Raw genomic sequence first — 12,505 nt, 5'->3', positions numbered from 1 at the left:
CAATATGGATCGTACCCCATCAGGGTCACCTGTGTCTGCAAGGTATTGGCAGGAATCCCAGAGCTCAGTTAGGGAAGAGTGTCTGTACAGAAACATATGTCTGTGGATCTCAGACTTCCCCAGCGTTTTTAGCAGCTAAGGGTACTTATTTTATCTGTCATGATAGAGCCTACACATGGTTGCCCCCTGACTTTTCGGGCTCATGTTTTGTTTCATTCCTGTTACCTCCCACCTACACAGCAGCGGCGGATTACCACAGGACAAGGGTAGTTAGAGGTGTCTTGAGTAAAGAGGACACTGCAGGTCAAGAATTTGGAGACTTTGCAAAGGGTTTTCTGCCGTTCTGGGGATCCATGGCTAACAGCAGAAACATAAGACAATTGACAAGGGTAGTTGAGTCCACCGTGACTGAAACTGCTGGTGCCCTTAGTAACTTGATTACTGAGCTCCAGTCGGATCGTCTTATGACCCTTCAGAACAGGGTCGCCTTAGATGTCATCCTTGCAGACCGAGGTGGAGTATGCAGATTGATCCAATCTAGTTGCTGCATTTTTATCCCAGATAATGCTCCAACAGTGTACCAGGCCATCTCCAAACTACATAAGATTTCCGAATCTATTCATGTGGATAAAGGAGATTGGTCGCTAATGGGATGGTTCTGGGAACTGATATCCACCTGGGGATGGAAAATTTTGATGGTCATTGGGATGGTCTTAGCCATTCTTTTCCTGTTCTGTCTATGCATACAGTGTGCTCCTGCAATATGTGGCCTCTGTGTTACATCATGTGTAAGGAAACCTGTGTCAAGAGATGAACTAAGTACTAGAATGATGTTACAGCAACATCTCAATGACTTTAGGAATATAGATCTGGACTCAGACTAACATGAGGATAGATTAATTGCCTATGTAAGGGCAAAAGGAGGGATTGTAGTACTGAAAATTCTGGACTTGTTTAATGTGTCTGCACTCGAGAATAAAACTTCATCGTAAATTGACGAATTTAGTACCAAAAGACCGAGAATGACGAGTACGTCCTGTACAGGTATTTTCAGCATATTCAAGTGACGATTCCACTTTGAAATCGTCACTCTCGTTCAGAACCCTCGGCTTCCATTTTGTGTATGGCAGCCATTTTATGAGTTGCCCTTTACATAGGCTTATAAACCAGCTGGATTCGACCCCAGAAGGACACGTACACCTTGATCGACTTTTCCATGACCTGTGCAAGTTGGAACCATTGCCCCAGGCCGGACCTGTTAGGTCAGTTCCTTTCCAGTGGCCAAGCAAGATAGCATCAGGGCTCAGCCGGCCATAAACCTCCTCATTGCGCACACACCTGCCGTATCTTGCTCACATCTGTCTTTACTCTTTTGCTTCACTTACTTTATGATGGGGAGGTGCCCGTTTTTATTGGGGGTCCAGCGATATCTGATGAAATGTTGGCCCTTGCCGGATGATTTGTTGTAGGCGGCCCGAAGTGAAATATGGACATGTCATCATGACTCTGCCTTTTCTTTGTATTAGAAATATGTTAACGATTTACTTTACAACCAAGAATGTTTTGCCTGATGCCTAAAATTGTGTACAAGAAGAGAAACCTGACTTTGTAAATTTGAGCAGTCTCCTGAGAATATACTTCCCCGTGTTGTACTTCTAGGACACTTGTTACCTTGGTTGCAGCCAATAAACTAATCTTTGACTTCACCTAGAAGACTCTGAGTTTCTGTGGTCTGAATCAGCAAAAGGACTCGAGGTCTTTGGGTGTGTATTCCCTGACACCGCTGGGTTACCGGTTAAGTACCGGTTCTGAAAAACCCAGTACCTCACCTCGAGCAGCAGAGAGCCACAGTGAGTGACGGGCACAGTGACAGGCGCCGTTGGCTCGCCTGGCAGGTGCCAAATGCGTGACATTTCATTTCAGTGCGGTGATGCGGATCACCGCACTGAAATGCGTGGGCGTCACGCGTGTTGCGTGACGCTTGGCAGGACTGGTTATTAAGCACACTGACACGTAGCAGATTCAAGCGAGTTTATTGTACCAGGGATCGTTACAACAATCAGTTCAACCCATATCCTCCCAGCATCCGTCAACACTTGAATTTAATCTAGAGTCAACATAGTAAAGACTCCAATCAAACTATTCCAACGCATGACTTAAGCTCACAACAATGTCCAAGAATGAAACTGACTAGGCCACGCCCCAGTGACTGAAACAATAGCTCTGAGTTATGTTACTGCAGTTTGGAAGTCAGGCAAGAATTTCTTCACTGCGTGTAAAGAGTGCACTGTGGGAGGCAGCTTGTGCGGCTGAAGTGACGAATACAACAGCGGAGTGGGAGCACTGCAGATTTCACAGGCTCACACTCTACCAACCTCTATAGACCCACTCAATTTAAAAGAGAACACAGCGGCAGGGTGGTCCAATGTCAGGTGCAGCTTTCAACCTTGGCTTACTAGACAAAATCACTGTGCATGCTTTGATTTGTAGACCATTCTGAAGTAAAACTACAAAACTCAGAATGCAATGTGTTTTTGGTTTTTAAAAGATAACCTTACTGAAGGTCTCATATGATGTTAGGATTGCTGACAGATTTTTATCACACCTTCATGGCGGGAACAGCCGCATAGACAGTAAGGTTAGCACAGGGAAATTAAGTGATTTGTCTAGATTCACAGGATGTTGAGGCAACGCTGGGACTGGGAAGACTACAGTTTTGACAGTCAAGTCACATCTCCTCCTGACTTGTAGGCATGAGTTAAGGAACTGGGGCGGGATAAAACACCCTCTCACGCACATTTTGAGGTGAAGTGGATGCAGGGGATAATATCCGCCCTAGATTTTAAGTGGAAAGATATATGTGACACTTCCTCTGTGAAGCCAAGCTGCAGATCAGCTAGGTCTCCTTGAAGCACTGTAACCTGAGGAGCAATATCCGGGGGGAGGAGGGGCGGGGGTTGGGAGCATGAATGGAGGGAGGACCCGAGACCTCTTTGTTTAGCTAATTATTCAATTGCAGTCATTAAGCTCCCCTTTATTTTTTTGTCATGCCAGACAGCAAATGGGTAGGCTGGAGCTGATATTTTATGTTACTGTTATTTCTGCGTCAGCTAACTGGAGAAAAAATGATTTTAACAGAGGCTTAACACCCCAATGACCACTATTAAATAATTAGCAAATCAAAGAGGTCCGGGTGCCCCTACGGAGTCTGCTCTAGCAGAATGATTGCAGGCAGGCATGTTCTGTCACTATGTTTGAGCTTTAGTGTCTGTCAAAACATTCCACACAGAAAAGCACACCTTTTAAAAAATATTTATTTATTGATAATATGCAGAACAATGCAACAGTGTCACATGAACATCAGATAGAGCTATGTTCTAGCAAATGAAAACAGACCATTTATCTAATATTGGAGCAGACACACAACACCATGACTCCTCTCTCTCCCCAAAGCAATCCCAACCACCAAGACACCATAAGATCTCTCACACTGCTGGGCATCCACGCCCAGGGCTCCTCTAGAGCAGCCGCTCAGCGGTACCTGCATCAGGTCTACATCTGACTCGGTCTCTGTGACTGGAATCAACAGTTCCTGTAACATCTCTGCCCATTTAAAACAGTCTTCCTCCAATTGATCATCAGTCCTGACCTCTTACATCCAGCGTTCTTCGGTCAGCGCCCATTAACCCATATCCCTGCTCCACTGCAAGTAGTAAGTCCCCGAGAGGACATCCATCAGATAGTTATGCTTCTATTAGCTAACACAAGCTCCAACAGTGTAAATTATAGTAAACCCGGCTCCCATTCAGGCTTGGTATCAGATTAAGCATAAAATGCTGCACCAGCTTGTCTATATGTATGACGGTCACCTCCCTGAGTCGGCGGACAACCATGCTCCAGTAATCCAACAGGTCTGGATACCCCCACGCCATGTGCATGAAGTCTGCAGCAGCCCCTGCACACCAGGGGCAATCACTTCATCTCGTTTTATATGTCCCACTCAAACTCTTATGCGAAAGGTACACTCAGTGTAGGACATACAAATGCGTCAGCTTGAATTGCGTATTACTATAAATTCCCCTCACTAGGGCATGCGCCTTCATCCAGTTGCTATCTGTGAGGGAGTCCCCTAGATTTTCAATGTCAACTGCACCTATCCAGCAACTGGACTGCAGGTCGATCTCGCCGCAGCACTCCATCTAATCATGTGATTAGCCTCAGGGTGACCCCGCCATTGAGCAAGACCTCCAGCGTAAGAGCGGGCTGCGGTGTCTCCGGGGAAGCCAGGCCAGATTTCTCAGGCTATTTTTTAAGTTGAGCAAAATGTACAAATTGGCCAGGTCCCACCCCAAACACCTCTCTTGCCTCCCCAAACGCCATACACTGTTCCCCCGAGTAGAGGTCCCCTGCGTTTCAGAACCACCACCACTACACGCCGTTATGGACATGGCCTCCTTAATTTGAAAAAAGGTCCTCAACCACCACAGTGGTAGGCGCATAGAAAATGGGACCAGGTGTAGGACTCGACGGACCGCCAACTCCTATGTGTTACGGCTAATCTGCCGTACTATGTATGTGTACCTTGTATTCGCCCGGGCTCCTGCCATGAGGCAAAGGGGCAGTTTAGCTTCTCCCACTGTGCCTGTCAGTAGTCTTTTCTCCTCGTTGGGGCCTTCAGCGCACCAGTGTGTGGCATGTTGTAACTGAGACACCATGTAGTATAATTCTATTTCCGGCAGTCCAAGCCCCCCTTTTTCCATATTTAATTTAAGGACCCGGAACACTCCCTTACTGATTTTGCCAGCCCAAACCAGAGCCCCCAGAGGGCTGTCCAACGTCTTCCATGTTGAGCACGCACCAGGAAACTGCGTGTTCTGCAACACAAAGAGACAGCAGGGCAGAAATACCATTTTGGCAAGCACCACCCTACTAGCGACTGATAATGGTTATTTACTCCAGCAAGCTACTGAGGTCTCTGGGCCGGCCAGGACTCTGCCCATATTGTATCTATATTGTCACTTGGCAGCACGTGCCACCTGTATACCGAGGTAGTGGAACCATTTGTTTTCCCAGCGCAGGCCCAAGTCAGGGAGGGGACCCCTAGGATCCCCAGTCCAACTCACAAAAGGGAAAACCAGGGACTTACCCACGTTCACGCTAAGTAAAAGCGTCATCTATGTATAGGAACACTATATGCTCGGTATCTCCCACCTGTATCCCCTAGCCCCAAAACTCAGACCGCAGATGTTGCGCCAATGGCTCAATAGCCAGAGCGAACAGCAGATGGGAAAGGGGGCATCCCTTTCTAGTTCCCAGCTGTACCTCAATCTTGTCGGAGACCATCTATCCAGATTAGACCTTCGCTGATCGCGCAGATTACAGCAGAGATATCCACGTGAGCATTTGCACCCTCAACCGGGCATGAGAAAGCACCATCCTCAGGTATCCCCAATTGACTATGTCGAAGACCTTCTCTATGTCTAATTCTACCACCACCATATAAGTCCATGAGTCACACACAGAATGCATGACATGCGTGAGCTTACAGATGTTCATAAGGGTGCTTTTCTGGGGGATAAACTTCACGTACAAGCAATCCCTCGCAATCTATTGGCGAGAATCTTAGAGAGGACCTTCGCGTCTATATTAATCATTGACAGCAGCCGGAGTGAGCTTTGGTTCTCCAGCTGATGTCCCGGCTTGGGGAGCATAAAAGCACACCCTTAAATCTTACGACTATGTAGACGTATGTAGTGTCAGTTTTATTTAGGTGCAATAAGTGTATTTATTAAACTATATTCTAATACCAAATCAATAACATCAATTGAATACTTAAACATAAAGCACTGACCGTTGACATTAAATGGGAGAAAGAAGAATATAACCCTACAGTCTCTTGCTGTACAATATGCGGTCCGGGGCTCAAATCCTAGCTTCCCCTGTTGACCAAAGTGTGTGATCCACTGCCCATTGCTTTACTTGACTATGTGTCATTTTCCTTAACCATCCAGTTTGTGAGTACATTGAAGTAATTCGGTACAGTGGTCTGTTTTCTGCATAAATCTCATTTATATATGGTTAATATAAAATAATCTTGCTTAACATTGAATAACAATAAATAGAGAAGATGACAAATGACATTGTGGGTAACTTGTAGCAACGTCGTCAGTGCATGTGGGTATGTATGAATGTTTCATTTTTTTTTTAATGACTAAAAATTACTACAAATGACATACGGTGATCAGCCGCGCTTTATAAATCCTGATTGATTGGTTTACTGAGTGACACATGCCGCTCAATTCAGTGATAGGCACTTAATCGCCACACTGACAAATGTAGAAAAATATATTTTTAATTTTATAGTTTTTATCATATTTTTTCATGACATCTGTGGCCTGATTTACATCAGTTGGGGGCTTGGTTTGTGATGTGCCTCTTGGTAACAAACCATACCTCTAGCACTTCCCCTGCTGTCCGTGTCCCTCCCAGAAATGTAGTGTCTCCTACGCTCTAGCGTGCAGAGACATAATTGTGGTCAAGTTTGTGTAGGTGGGCTGAAATGTAGTGCGTCCATAGTAGAAATCTGAATTGGAAATGTTTATGCCTATAGTTTAAAGAGATGATCGCAATTTGAGCACAGCATTTATCGCTCAAAGTTGTGTCCAAGTTCCTTTCTCATGCAGTATGACTTTGTCTTAAGTCTACATATTCGCCATAGCCTGACCCGAGTTATACTGGCCCTGATTAGAAATGTGCTGTCCAGGAAAAGGTGGCCCGGTTGAGTGAAGGCCCTGTCTTATAGTACCTTCCTACCCAGCCATTGCCCTGTTAATGGAGGTGCAGGGCTGTCTATGAGTGGCATAATAGGGAAGTTAGTAAGTCACCTCCAGCTCGTCTTTATACATGTTGCATGAAAGGACCACGCCATACGGCCTGCCAGGCGTGGTGTTGCCCCGTACCTGCGTGAGTTTGGGCTTCCTCTCTGATAACATGCTGTAACAGTTGGTGGGTAGGATACCAATATACTTCAAATTGTGGTTTAGAAGCAAAGTAAGTGTTTTTCAATGTCCAGGACTACAGATCCACTGCTGTGTATGGGAGCCAGTAGAAAGGCAATGTCCTTGTTGGTAGGCGCGCCAGCTGACCAGAGGACACTATGATCATGGACAGGAAACACACAGGGGCGAAGTTGAATGTGGGATGGAGCCAGAGAGGAACAAGAGATGGGAAGTCGAAACGAGCCATGGGGTGGATGGAGGTCCGCGAAGGAGCAGGCTCAGGGCTCACATCAATGCGGTGCCTTTGGTACCTAAAGAGAGATGACCCGCATACCTGGTCCACCTGCTGCCCTTTATCCAGCCACTGCATAACAGACTCTGCATGGGAGAGTGAGGCTGCACCATGTCAAACCAATTTGAACATCGGCAACAGCAGGTTCAAAAAGAAGGTTCTACTGCTGGGACCTGGGATGTTATTAACTAGGTATACGAATCTGGGGACCACCACCATTTTAACACAGGCATTTTTGCCAGCCATAGACAGAAGCAGAGCAACCCAGTTTGTTCCATGATGGCGGCCTTAGTTATCTTGCAATATCTGCCTTTGTCATGATGAGTGTGAATGTCATGGTAGTGTACAGAGTCTGTGTGCTACTGTATTGGGTGCTCCATCTGGGGTTGCCGTGTGTTGAGGAGAAGTAAGATCATTTCTGATATAGCACAGATAATTTGAATGCCAGAGAATGACCCGAATCTAAAGGATTCCACGTAGGTTGACGTTTTTTTAAAGAGCATAATACTTTCTGCATAGAGGGAAATCAGGGGTTTCTGGATAGAAATGCAAGGCCTCTGTGGGAACTGGGCTCCCTCAGCCAACAGACAAGGCGTTCCATTGCTATGGTAAATAACATGGCAACAGGGACGCCCTGATGTGTCCCCCTGCAGAATGCAAAGTGGTCTGTCTGATAACAGGTAACCAAGATCATGCCTGATGGGGCAGAATATATTTTAATGATGGGACAGAGATAGGTGAAAACACCTTTCTCTTAAGTATTAATCGAAAGGGAGAACAAACTAATTGAAGGCCTACTTTGCATGTGAATTTACCCCATCTGTGGCAATTATTTTGCAATATTTGCCAATTATTTTGCCAAGGATTCAATTGTCCGTATTTATAGGGCTAGCGGTCTTCAGAAGGTGCAAGCTGTCAGGTTTTACCAGGTTTGAATAGAATTGTTAAGGCTGCCTCCTCTGAGAGTACACACCATCTTTAGTGCTTTCCCAAAGACAATCAAGAGATTCTGGGTCTGAATGTCCTTATATTCTTTACGAATCAGCTGTTAGGCCTTTGAGGCCTTGGGTTTGCACTGGTCAGTCAACTGTGCTCACTATTTCTTCTTTGACAAGAGATTCACGCAAGGTAGGATGGCCAGGCGTCCCAAATTTGCCAAGACGGTCCTGGTGTTTCCCCATCTGTCTGGGCAGATTTTGACAAATTCGGATCATGTTCCAGTTTTTAGAGAGGATTGACTGAAAATAGTGGGAGGCACATTTTTATTTCTTCCAAACAGGGATGAAGATTAGTCAGTGATATTCGGGATGTGAATCCCAAATTTCTCAACTAAAAAAAAGGGGGCTGCAGAGCGAACGGGTGAGCTGACCATGGTTCGGGATGGACTGTTCCAATGGGGACTACTGATTTGCCTTAGGTGGGCCTCTTGGGCCGATTTAGAGTTTGGAAGAGAGTTTCTCCATTGCAACGGTGATGGAGTACCCAGCCTTCCAAACTAAAAGTCTGCCTGGCCAATTTTGAGTCAGGTGGACCACATGTTTTATGCTGACAGAGTAAAATTTACTCTGTCGGTATATCTTCCTTTGATGGCCTGACAGAGTAGGCGCAGTTGGAAGCCATCCAACCAGCTGCACTACTTAGACTAGACTGTTAGATGGCTTTTTTTTTTTACTCTGTCCGTCGAGGGACAGTAAAAAAAGAAAAATTACCCCGACACCCGGAGAAAACTCCCATGCTGTGTGGATAATCAGTTTTTTTCATTTTTCGAAAATGAACTCCTGCTTTGGGAGTTTGTCTTTGAAAAATAAGAAACAATTGGAAAGGTTTGAGGACCAGCCGTCATGTTTGACAGAGCAGTCTGTCAAATGTTTCCTACATTGAGAGGACTTGCCATGAAGGCGGTTCCTGCCAGTGTATAGAGATGCTTGCAGAGTTGGTGGACATCCCTACATTTGGCAGTCAGAGTAAGGGCAGGGTGGCATACGTAAAGTCTTCTGCCACCCTGTCTAACTTTACTCCCTCTGCCCAACCCTTAATCAGGCCTTCAGTCTATAGAAGCACAGTGGGCGAGAAACAATGGTTTGGAATGCTACCCCGAATGACTGCCAGTGGCAAGCCAAATTTGAAAGCATTCAGATGTCGTATTGCCAGTAGTATGCCTGGAAACTTGAGACTCGGCAACTTTCCAAAATTACTACTGCCAATGTTTATGAATTCTAAAAAGCAATACATTTGCATTCATTCAAGAAGTACTTCTATTGGTGCAGATATGCTACCTCTTGTGACACCGGTTGCTAAATATAGCACTATATGCTCTAAACAAGCATGCACTTGTGTGTTGCGGTTTATTTCCTGTGAGGTAGGGGAATAACGCAACCCCCTGCTATGCAGGGCACGGCAGCCCTTCTGGGCCTCTACAAACCTTAAGGAGGCCCACATTCAGCCAGCCCAAGGCCAAATAATATCTGTGAGATATGGGACACAAGGGGCCCTCATCACATTCTGTTGGGGGGGTCATTTTGAATTATGCCACTGCTGTGAGATGAACTATCCAGTGCAAAAGCACATGATAAATGCACTTATTATGTCTCTGGTGGTTGTAACCAGGCTAACTTTAGACGTATATGTGACAGCACTATGGTGTGACTGTATCTAGTGCTCTGCCTCAGAACACAGGCCAAAGTTTTACTTGGACTCTTCCCTTCCCCATAGCACCACATCTGAGCCTGTTTCCCCCGGATGTTGTAAAACCCCGAAGGCATGAGTCGGGGGTAAACGTGGGTGGACAGCGTCCACCCACTATTTTCACAGGGTAAACTGTCACCCTGCCAAGAATTTGGGCCCCACTGAATAATGTGCTGAACTCGTCCCGGTGTAATTTCCAAACACCTGGACACTTTCAGCAGCGCCTGCACATTGTCTGCTTTCCATCTGCAACAAGGTGCAGGGGGCGGGGCTTTCTTATTTAAGACTCCTTCTGGGCCCATAAAAAAGGCCGCATTTGAGGGTTCATCCGGCCTCCTTTTGTGAGTCTCTTGGTTGGGAGCAGTCCGGGGCATCACACCTGATGCAAATGAAGCGGAGGGGAAACAAAGGTTAGCACTTCACACATACTTAAGAAAGGCAGCTTTTCACGTTGTTTTCACTTTGTTCAGTTCCTGTTTAGGAGATGTGCATGCACTGTAAGAATGTCAGATGTGTTGGTCCAGGGCTTGAGTCGGGGAACCACGTGGGTGGACAGCGTCCCCCCACTTATTTTACCGGGTGGACGCCGTCCCCTCTGCCAAACAGCTGGACTTCACTCTTTGGCCTCTCTGGGACGAGATCGGAGCGCACCTTTCGTGACGTCACTTCCTGTCGTGACGTCACTTCCGGTGACAGCGTCCCCCCACTTCTCTTTTTAGGACTCGTGCCCTGTGTTGGTCCTTCCCAATATTTACACACAGCAAATTGCATTCATATAGAACTTACTACACCTGAGGCGGCGTTGAGATAATCTAAGTACCACTATTTTTTCTTTTATAGCCCTATTCATCCCAATGCAGGGTTACATCAACATGCGCAAGTTACATGTACAATACATTATATAAGTTTGTAAATGAATGTACATGATGTGTTATATAAAACTGGGGGATTGCAAGGTGTAGAAGTCACATATCATCTTCCATAGGTCACTGTGCTATTATATTCGAAATGCGCTCAAACGTACACGACAGACCTGCTAAACATATATGTGAAGGCTTTAGATCTGATGCCACTTCCTGTAAAGTCGTGGCTTGTGATGCCACTTTCTATGATGTCAATTCCTGTGATGCCATGTGTGATGTCATGCGCCATGATGTCGCGAGCCGTAATGTCTAACTAGGTTAGTCCCCCCACTTCTTTTTTTAGGACTTGTGCCCTGACAACCCCAATGTCTAACTGTAAAAGGTCCGGACACCTGTTCCAAAGTTTATGGTCTGATCACCTTTTACCGTCATCTTATCAACGGCCACAGCCCAGACTTGGCTGCTACCACCCACAACAGAGCAAGGTTACTCTGCACAAATGCCTTTGGAAAGCTCCCAATTTCACGAATAAAAAACACATTGTTCATATCTATCTTTTGGCATCACCAACTTTGGGGTCCGAAATCTTGAAAGGGGTAAAAGAGGATCACTAGCCTCAGAATGCAAATCAAAACCCTAGGCTGGATGAGCTGTTCGTTCATGCACAGACCCCAGGGCGCGAGGACTCTGCTAGGGCCTCTCCAGCCCTTTGTAATCAACAGCTGATCTGGTGCTGTAACGTTTCTGCCGGATAAGGGTTACCTCGGCATTTTGCACTGGACTATCAGTATCTGGCAGCACAATGTAATTAATACCTGTGCAGCGCGTCACTCAGGGCTTTGTGGCTTTGGCGTCTGAAGCCAGTATATTTGTTTTTTAAAATACATGAGCTGTATTAGCCATTAAGCGCTATATAAAAAGCAGGTGTTTCCTTACGTGTCGCCTTCGTCGGTGAGGAAGGTCCAGGGGTTGGCCCCGGGGTCCCGCAGCGGGGTGGCCGAGGCCTCCCCGCTCCTCTTCTCGCCGTCCAGCGAGCAGTCGGAGCGGAAGCTGTCCAGGAAGCCCGAGTCCACGCGCTCCTCGTCCGGGGGGGCCTCCTCCCAGGCCTTGCAGCCCGGACCCTTCCCCGGCGGGGCCGGCGCCGCGGCGCACTGCCCCCCCTCGCCGCAGGTGCAGGGGCCGCCCTGACGGAAGGCCATGGCGACGTCTGTCCGCCCCGGCGGGGTTCAGTGCACTCCCTCACCGGGTGCCCGCAGCCCACCGACGCCCTGACCTGACAGACACGCGCTGCGAGGGAAATTCCCGCGCCCGAGGGATGTGTTCCGGCTGAGGCGACAACAAGACAATCCGCCCGCAGGTGACAGCTCGCTGACGGGGAGTGCCCGCTCGCCCCACTGGTTCTGCCGGTGGCGCCGAGGGTTGTTGAGGCTCGGTTTGTTTTCGGCGTGAGCGGGGGGCGTGTTTTATCCGAGTCGCTGGCTCGTTCTCCTTGACAACAGCGCTGCTGCAGCCAGCGACAGCCTTTGTCTGATGTGAATGTCGCTGTCTTGCGTGCGACCCTTCTGCTCATAGTAAGAGAACCCCCTCCTCTGTTACACGCCTCTGCCCACACCGGGCGGGTTAACCTAGGCTGACGAAAGCACCATACGCAGGCAGCTCAATTTTCA

General features: G+C 47.3%; 1 protein-coding gene across 1 annotated transcript in view; it reads right to left on the bottom strand.

Moving 5' to 3' along the window:
* Nucleotides 1–12,276, bottom strand: part of LOC144781759 (NF-kappa-B inhibitor epsilon-like) — a 123,173-nt gene extending 110,897 nt beyond the window's left edge. Inside the window, exon 1 of the mRNA XM_078660746.1 lies at nucleotides 11,775–12,276. Coding sequence (XP_078516872.1) covers nucleotides 11,775–12,037 — 263 coding nt within the window. The 5' untranslated portion in view covers nucleotides 12,038–12,276. The remainder of the gene's footprint in view (nucleotides 1–11,774) is intronic.
* Nucleotides 12,277–12,505: the final 229 nt, after the last annotated feature.

Source organism: Lissotriton helveticus, chromosome 9, assembly GCF_964261635.1.
Source record: "Lissotriton helveticus chromosome 9, aLisHel1.1, whole genome shotgun sequence".
NCBI lineage: Eukaryota > Metazoa > Chordata > Amphibia > Caudata > Salamandridae > Lissotriton > Lissotriton helveticus.
The sequence above is the reverse complement of the archived record's forward strand: the minus strand, read 5'-3'. Positions and strand labels throughout refer to the sequence as shown.